The sequence below is a fragment of the Oryctolagus cuniculus genome, chromosome 7, assembly GCF_051225735.1.
Source record: "Oryctolagus cuniculus isolate XC-2025 breed Fujian yellow rabbit chromosome 7, ASM5122573v1, whole genome shotgun sequence".
Classification (NCBI taxonomy): Eukaryota; Metazoa; Chordata; class Mammalia; order Lagomorpha; family Leporidae; genus Oryctolagus; species Oryctolagus cuniculus.
In genome coordinates, this window is record NC_142873.1 from 130,804,389 (window position 1) to 130,813,257 (window position 8,869).

The window sequence follows — 8,869 nt, forward strand, 5'->3', positions numbered from 1 at the left end:
CTCCATTTCTCTAGCTCTTTCCTAGTAAGTAATTACCATCCTCCATTTTTCTCTATCCCAGAGCTCTGGGTTTTTTTCCCTTCAGAGTTTTTCAAATTCACTTTCAGAATTGAACTTGATTTCTATTTCAAGCTCTCATTCTACTGCTGGTAGAAATAATACTACTTTTCTTGCAGTTGGTCTATATATGAACCAGCTCAGTCTGACATAACAGGTGGCTTAAATAACAGAAATTTATTTTCTCACAGGTCTGAGGGCCAAAGTCTGAGCTCAGAATGGCAGCATGGTCAGATTCTGGTGCGGGCTCTCTTTCTGGTTCACAGCTGGCTGCTTTCTCCTGGGTCCTCACAGGCTGAAGCAGCGGGACAAGCTCTCTGGTATCTCTTCTTCTGAGGACATCTTTTTTTTTGACAGGCAGAGTTAGACAGAGAGAAAGAGACAGAGAGAAAGGTCTTCCTTTTCCGTTGGTTCACCCCCTAAATGGCCGCTACAGCCGGTGTGCTGTGGCCGGTTCGCTGCGCTGATCCGAAGCCAGGAGCCAGGAGCCAGGTGCTTCCTCCTGGTCTCCCATGCGGGTGCAGGGCCCAAGCACTTGGGCCATCCTCCACTGCACTCCCAGGCCACAGTAGAAAGCTGGACTGGAAGAGGAGCAACCAGGACAGAATCAGGCACCCCAACCGGGACTAGTGAGTGGCGGCGCCAGCCCTAAGGACATTAATCCTAGTAGATTAGGGCTCCAAATCTGTGACCTCATTTCACTTTGATTACGTCCTCAGTCCAGCAACAGTCACATTAGGAGTTAGAGCTTCAACATGTGAATTTTGCAGGGATGCATTTCTGTTTATGTCATCCTGCACCTTCCCTACCGCCAAGCTTTGGAGAGCTTACAAATGCTGAGCTACACAATGGTGGATTGATGTGGGATCCTCCATGTCTGCCACCTACAGAGAGAACCTCAGTCCCATTAGATCATTGGTTACCTCAAAAAACTGCAGAATCTTCAGGCTTGTGATATTATAATTTCATGACTGTCTCACCATCTCTCTCTCTCTTTCTGGGACTTGTTACTAGCTGGACTATAATGAATGTTCAAGAAATAGTGGAACTGGAGCAGATGATGGGTGCAGCAGTTAAGACGCCACTTGGGGCATTGACATTCCATATGGGAGATTGAGTTTGGGGCTCCTGGCTTCAGCCTGGCTCAATCCTAATGATTGCAGGCATTTAGGGAATGAACCAACAGATGAAAACTATCTCCCTCTCTGTGTCTCTTTCAAATAATTAATCAATTAAAAAATAAATAGTGCAATGAAATTGACTCATCTCCACAACCTCTGGGCCACCAATGAGGCCTAAAAGGGAACCCGATGTCCATGCTAACTCCAAGACCTGTGCTAAGGCTCTCAGAGAGCCCTGTATGTCATTTAACTCTCTTGAAAGAGTAAGAGTCACTGCCACGAGTGCTGCCCATCATGGTTTCCGCATCTCTTGCTTCTCTGTGTTTCCCTTATTCCTGTTGTGGTTGACAGAGGACTTGGACAAGCTTCTCGCTTTTGAGTTTCATATACCACGCCCACTTCACCTACTGTAACATAGACTTTTAGAGGTACAAGAAGCTTTGGAGAACATTAAATTCACGGTGTTAATTTTATAGATGAAATTTATGAGGCCCAGAGGGAGGAAGTAAATTCACACAAACAGCAAGACAGCAAGGCTAGGAGGAAAATCCAGGTCACTGAACATTAAGTCCTGTGTCCTTCACAGCACAGTGCAGAGTATGCCAGGTCAGCCCCATGAACCACATTGGACTCCACGCACCAAGTCAGGTCCAGGAGTGTACTGGTCCCACACATCACTAGGGTAGCTTTCAATACTGACCACAGCTATTTTATTTACACGTACTTCTTGTTTACATCACCATGGCCCTCTACTGTTTCCATGCACCATAACACTTAGAGATCAAATGTTTTGTGTTGGTTACAGGTATCCTACCGGTTTCTGTGATATCATGGCAGATTGTATTATTATCCTTGTCATTTGTTGCCCTCCCTGTAGAGGAGTTACACATGCCTGCCCATTGCCATGTAACTTTCATTATTTCTCCATAGGAAGAAAAGGTTTCTTGACCTTTGCCATCAAGTCTGACCATGTGACTCATTTTGGCCAATGAGACATGAGCAACTAAATATATGTCACTTCTGATCAAAAACTTTAAGAACAACATATATTTTGGCCATTGTTCCTTTTCCTCTGTAGTAAGAATGGTATGTTCCACAAGAGGGCTCCTCCTTCAGGGTGGATCTGAGACTACAGAAGCCAAGACCAACCTACAACTTTCCTGGAATACAAGCAATAAATAAACTACCACTGTAAGCCACTATTGCAGTTATTTATTACACAACATAACAACTTGATCAAGACAGCCACGTTTGTTTTGTGTACATTTGTTTTGTTGAAAAGTGCTGTGTTGGTTGAAATACACAATGTTGGTTGTATGCATTACAAATTGTGTCCCTTTCTTCAGTGTTGCATATTCTGTCTCCAGCCTCTCTTGGCTCCCAGGTCGCTAGGCAACACTTCCACCACCTTGAGAAAAGCTGCCTTAATATCCTTGTTCCTCAGGCTGTAGACCACGGGGTTGAGCAGGACAGTAAAAACATTGTAAAAGAGGGACACCTGCTTGTCTTGCTCAGGGGAGTAGCTGGAGTTGGGCCTCATGTAGATGTAAGTGGCTGGAACGTAGAAGAATGTGACCATGGTCAGGTGGGAGGCACAGGTGGAGAAGGCCTTCCAGCGTCCCTGGGTGGACTTGATGTTGAGAATAGCCAGGGCAATGTGAATATAGGAGGCCAGGATGAGGGAGACGGGAGTAACAACCATAAAGACACTGATGACCAGGTCCACCAGTTCAATGAGGTGGGTGTCCACGCAGGCCAAGCTCCGCACCGAGGGGCCTTCACAGAAGTAGTGGTTCACCACATTGGGCCCACAGTATGGCAACCTCATGGTGAGAAACGTGTGAATCAGAGAAAAGATGAAACCAAAGACCAGTGTTCCCGCTGCCAACTGTGTGCACAGGCCCCAGCTGAGGATGACCGTGTAACGCAGTGGGTAGCAAACGGCCACGTATCGGTCGTAAGCCATAACTACAAAGAAGAGGCACTCCGTCAGGCCCAGGGCACCAAACACATACATCTGCAGCCAGCAGCCAGCAAAAGGGATGGTCTGAGTGTAAGACAGAAGATGCACCAGCATCTGAGGTACGGTGGTGGTGATGGCGCTTATGTCCAGCAAGGAGAGGACACAGAGGAAGAAGTACATGGGAGTGTGGAGACGGGAGTCCAGGCAGATCAGGGTGGCGACAAGCCCATTGCCCAGGACTGAACTCAGGTAGAGGAGAAAGAAGACCATGAAGAGGAGCCTGTTGGATATGGGGTCACTGGAGAAGCCCAGCAGGACAAATTCAGAAACCCAGCTTTCATTCTGCCCTGGAAGAATCCTCATGGTGGGCCCTGGAAGAGAGACACACTCGTGTCCTTGTCATCTCGAAGATGTAGCCTAGTAGGGATGCAGAGGCCGACAGGGGAGGATTTGATTGCAGCCGCACTGCTCTCTTGTGTGTACTCTTGGACAAGTTACTTAACCATTTATGCAGTAAACACCTCATAAAATGTGCATATGCAATCTCCCTAACCCTCAGCAAACAACTGGCCATTCACAGGTCTCCCAACAAGAATGTACACCTACGCCACATCAGCCACATACGCCACATCAGCCCAGCCCCGGAAACTGTTACAGAAGGCGCGCCCCCCTGCCTGGGAGAACACTCTCAGTGTTAAACATTTCCCCTCGTCAGCTGGTGCAACGTGAGGTTTGGTCAAGAGAGGGCGATGGAGAGCACCCTACTGGGACCGCGTCTTCAGTTGTTCAGCCCGCCTCCTTCCTCAATCAGCTTGACAGCTGGGGGCTGCAGGCACCAGCAGCCCCTCCCTCAACTGATCTCTAGAGGCCAACAGCAGGCCGGGATGGCCCGAGTCTGGAGCCCTCCCCCCACAGCCCCGCACCCCCACCCCATGCCCCTTCCCATTCTGTGATACTCCACGCCTAGGGCTTAATCCATTTAGATCACAAGCTCCCGGCCATCTCTATGTGGTCTCTCCCATCCCACCCCCACCCCGCCCCCAATCTGAGTTCCAGTTTCCTCTGGGCTCCAGTCTCCAGCCCCCAGCGGTTCTGGTCAGTCCCACCCCAGGGTGGGAGTGACCAGGGGGCTCTGGCCCAGGATACCCCACCCTGGAAGGCAGCTCCAAGGCAGCAAGGGAGTTGGGCGTCGGGTACGAACCTGGCAGCTCAGGAGTGGCCGCTCCGCTCACCCCGCACAAGAAGATGAAAAAACGCAGAGAGCTCAATGCCTTGATCGGCTTGGCTGCGGACAGCCGGAGAAAGAAGCCCAAGAAGGGCGCCAGCAGCCACTGCCTGCTCCGCACGGAGCCTCCGGACTCGGACACGGAGTCCAGCTCTGAGGAGGAAGAGGAATTCGGTGTGGCTGGAAACCGCTCCCGCTTTGTCCCGGGAGACTACTTAATGATGCCACAAGACCTGTTACCCACTCCGTGCTTTGGGCGTCCTCGCTGCCTGTGCTGCGGCCTGAGTGGGCTTGGTGTAGATGCAGGGTGCTCCAGGGAGCATCTGGAGGCCCTCAAGGGAAAAAGTAGAACAATGAAATCTAATCAGAAAGTTCATTTCAAGAAATCCCCGGGCTGGCGCTGTGGCACGGCGGGTTAACACCCTGGCCTGAAGCGTCGGCATCCCATATGGGCGCCGGTTCTAGTCCCGGCTGCTTCTCTTCCAATCCAGCTCTCTGCTATGGCCTGGGATAGCAATGGAAGATGGCCCAAGTCCTTAGACCCCTGCACCCACATGGAAGACCGGGAAAGAAGCTCCTGGCTCCTGGCTTTGGATCAGCACAGCTCTGGCGATTGCAACCATCTGGGGAGTGAACCAGCGGATGGAAGACTTTCTCTGTCTCTACCTCTCTGTGTAACTCCATCTTTCAAATAAATAAAAATAAATCTTTTTTAAAAAAAAGAAATCGCTGGCACTGTGGCTCAATAGGCTAATCCTCCGCCTCGCGGCGCCGGCACACCGGATTCTAGTCCCAGTCGGGGCGCCGGATTCTGTCCCAGTTGCCCCTCTTCCAGGCCAGCTCTCTGCTGTGGCCCGGGAGTGCAGTGGAGGATGGCCCAAGTGCTTGGGCCCTGCACCCCATGGGAGACCAGGAGAAGCACCTGGCTCCTGGCTTCGGACCAGCACGATGCGCTGGCTGCTGCGCACTGGCCGTGGTGGCCATTGGAGGGTGAACCAACAGCAAAGGAAGACCTTTCTCTCTGTCTCTCTCTTTCACTGTCCACTCTGCCTGTCAAAAATAAAAAAAAAATTTAAAAATAAAAATAAAGAAATCCCCAAACTTAACGAAGATCTACTCACCAAGCAAAAACAACCTGAAAAGATTGCATCTGGACGGGCTTAAACAAAGTCCGGATGAACATCCCAGAAATGGATAAAAAGATGAACAGATTTCACTGTTGACCTCTGCAGTAAACCACCTCGAAGCCAATGTTCAGCCAGCTGCAGACTTGATTAGCCTGCAGTCCACTGTGGAGGGACTTCCGACCAGTGTAGGGTCCATCGGCAACACTTTAAACAGCGTCCATATTGCTGGGCTCTTGTGGGGGCAATACAGAAGGCTGTGGATGCGCATAAGAAGGCCAGGGAGCTACTGCAGAATGATATGCACCAGCACTTCTCAGTGGAGCCCAGTGGAAGCTACCAGCCCATTCCATCACCTTCGGTTACATCAGAACTGGACCCACAAAGTGAGAACCTGAAACAGAAGGATGATAGAGCTGCCACTCGGAAAAGAGAATCTTTGGGTCAAGTGACCAACAGAACGGAACCATTCAAAACCCAAAGTGTAAAGAAAGAGGACAGTTCAAACTCTCAGAGCAACTGCAGCCGATCGGTGCCCTGCAAACAAACCTGAGAGCGGCAGGCCTCCAGAGAACCCTGAGGAAGGGCCAGTTCAGAGCGCCACGTCAAAGCCGTCAGCCTGGCCAAAATGTTCACAGCCTGGTGGTGACCAGCTTAAGGAAGCTACCCACCCAGGACCTAGCTCCCTGCCAGGAATTTCTAGCGCTGATCTTCAGGACTGATTCCACAGGACTGGCCAGGACATGGATGGGAGGCTGCCCTACCAGGACATCTCACAGGCCCAGCTTCTGCCCTGCCAGAACCAGAGCACTTGAGGACATTTGATTCTGATGGAGATGGGAGATACTCATTCCTGGAGCTGAGAGTCGCTGTAGGTGTCTAGCTTCATCAGGCTTGTTTCAGAAATGGAGATACACCCCGAATACCTAAAGGCTACTCACCTCACAAAATAACCCTCCGCCTACCCATCAGTCCTTCAGACCACTGTAGCAGACACATTGCCTCCTTGTAACTTGTTTGAAGAAGCTATAGAAAAGTTATTTTTTTAAAAAAAGACCATTTTACTTATATAATGATGTTCAGAAATCTATGATTTCCTGAAGCCAGATCTTACATTTTTAAATTTCCAAGAAAAAAGAAATAAAACCTTCATTTTTTTCTCTTTTTTTTTGAGAGGAAGAAACTTTACCTTTTAAAACTGGGAAATGTGTATATAGAGAGAATAAGCCACCTTTTATATTTCACATAAATTTGCCTTAAATTAGCTGCACTTTATAGAGACTCGGAAAATGTCTTTCCTTTCAAAGACAGGCCTTTTCTGTTTGTAACTTTACAACAAAAGGAAGGACTGTGCGTATTGTGTGGAAAATAGGAAGAGTGGTTTTGAACAAATGATTTGTTATAAGAATCGCTTATCTGCTCTGGGTCGCAGCTGAAACTGTGTCCGTGTCTCCTGAAAGCGTCCCCCAGGTGCTGCCTGGGTGTGGCCTGGGAGCTGGGGAGCAGAATCAGGGAGTAAACGCTGTGGGGGGCGCGCTGGCTCCAGGCTCAGGAAAGGAGGAGTCTGATTCTCTGTTCCCTCCGCTAATCCCGCCCCGGAAACCAGAGAACTTTTGGGGTGGTGGTGGGGTTCTTATTTTTAATCCTGTTTTAGGTTTATGAACCAGTGGGAGCGACTCCCCTGCCGGGTCTCCCCCGCCGGGTGGACTGGATTGTGCTCCCCCACTGCCCACTCCAGTCTGTGTAAAGCTGTTGAAAGCTCCCTGCTCTGGGACCAGCTCCGTTCTAAATGGCAGCGCTGAAGTCTCCTGGCCACTGACCGCCTGGCCAGCGGAGCCTTAGAGGACAGCCATGCCTTTCGTTTTGACCCAGAAACCACACCCCTCAAGATCTCTCCTGGGGGCTAAGCGGGAACCTGACACATTTCTCTATTGGATGAGTAAGGCCAAAACAGTGGTGAAGTGAGACACGGGAAGTCGTATTCCATTTCCTTACACCTGCCAGCTCAGAGGATGCCCACAGCAGGGGCGTTCACGTGATGATAGCAAGTTGTTTTCAAAGTGAATTCCAGCAAGCATGATCCTTCACCCTTTAAACACTTCCGCGGACCTGGCTCGGAGGTCCCTGGGCTGGAGGGAGTAAGACTTCCATGTCCCCTGCATGTCGAGTCTGGACTTGCTGTGTGGTCCTAGAAGCAGTTCTGGGGCAACACAGTAAGGAAGAAACCATGAAACTCAACGTTGCTGTAGGCCAAGTGAGGGGAAACAAGGAAGCTCTCATGGCACCAGATTCTTGAGTAGCAATCGATTCCGTTCTAACTTTGTCCACGTGGCTGGATCACCTGTCGGGCGGTGTAGTCCCCTTCAGCCTTTCGGGGCTGGTTTTGGTTTTTGCTTTGTTTTGTTTTCTTTACACAATGTTCATCTTGGTGTTGGCCAACCTTACATTTTTTTCTAGAAGTATTAAAGTTTAGCTACAGCAGGGGGAAGTCTTTTCCCGTGGATGTGTCTTGTCTCATTATGGCTTAGGCATCTCCTTTTTTTATTTCTTTTTTCCTTAACATTGCCCTTGCCCACCTGTGCTATTTCACTCTCTCATAAAAGTTCAAATATAATATAAAATTAACCTGGCACTTTAGGAAACGTGAAGATAATTCTTATTCTTCTGGCTGCCTCCCATCCCCCCTCCCATTTTTTTTTAATATATACACCCTCACTGATTTTGTAATAAACATATAAAGTTCTAGCAATAAACTGAAATAAAAAAGAGGTCAACAGCAGCCACTCTCTATGGCAGCTCCTTTTATAGCAATGCTGGCCACAGCCTCAGGCCACTGCTTCCCCACCTGACAGGCTGCTTCTAAGGACCAGCCCTGGCCACACACTTTCTCCCCACACAAGTCACTTCTACACACCAGTCCTGGCCAACGAGACCCACACGGTGACTACTTCCAGCATCCCATCCTCGGGGCCTGAGTTCAAGTCCTGGCTCCATTCCCCATTCCAGCCTCCTGTGAATGTGCAGCCTGGGAGGCAGCAATGAGACCTGGATTGAGTTCCAGGCTCTTTCTTGGGTTTAGTCTGATCCAGCCGTAGCTCTTGTGGGCATTTGGGTATTGAGCCAGTGGATGGAAAACGTCTTTCTTTCTCTCTCTCTCTCTCTGTGCCTTTCAAATAAATAAAAATAGGTAATAAAATTCTAATTTAAAAATTTGTAATTTCATTTAAAGATAAAATAGGTAGGAACAAATCTAACAAAATACATGTAAGAAAACATTTTTAGAGAATTTGAGGACGACTTAAGCAAATGAAGGGATATGCTATATTCATGGGTTGAACAAGTAATTGTGATAATGATGCAAAGTTGATTCATAGATTTG

At 49.0% G+C, this 8,869-nt stretch overlaps 1 protein-coding gene and 1 pseudogene across 2 annotated transcripts; one reads left to right on the forward strand and one right to left on the reverse strand.

Moving 5' to 3' along the window:
* Positions 1-2,520: 2,520 nt before the first annotated feature.
* LOC100353183 (olfactory receptor 2A12-like) lies at positions 2,521-3,504 on the reverse strand. Its single transcript, XM_002715701.3, has one exon. It carries the CDS (start codon positions 3,502-3,504, stop codon positions 2,521-2,523), a length of 984 nt encoding a protein of 327 aa, XP_002715747.3.
* Positions 3,505-4,160: 656 nt separating this feature from the next.
* On the forward strand, positions 4,161-7,228 carry LOC103350204 (EF-hand calcium-binding domain-containing protein 14-like; annotated as a pseudogene). Its single transcript, XR_016236762.1, has 2 exons — positions 4,161-4,759; positions 5,457-7,228. The product of XR_016236762.1 is annotated as an EF-hand calcium-binding domain-containing protein 14-like (transcript).
* Positions 7,229-8,869: the final 1,641 nt, after the last annotated feature.

Excerpts from the sequence above, each read along its gene's own strand:
- LOC100353183 (XM_002715701.3), bottom strand. The coding sequence starts at position 3,504 with ATGAGGATTCTTCCAGGGCAGAATGAAAGCTGGGTTTCTGAATTTGTC.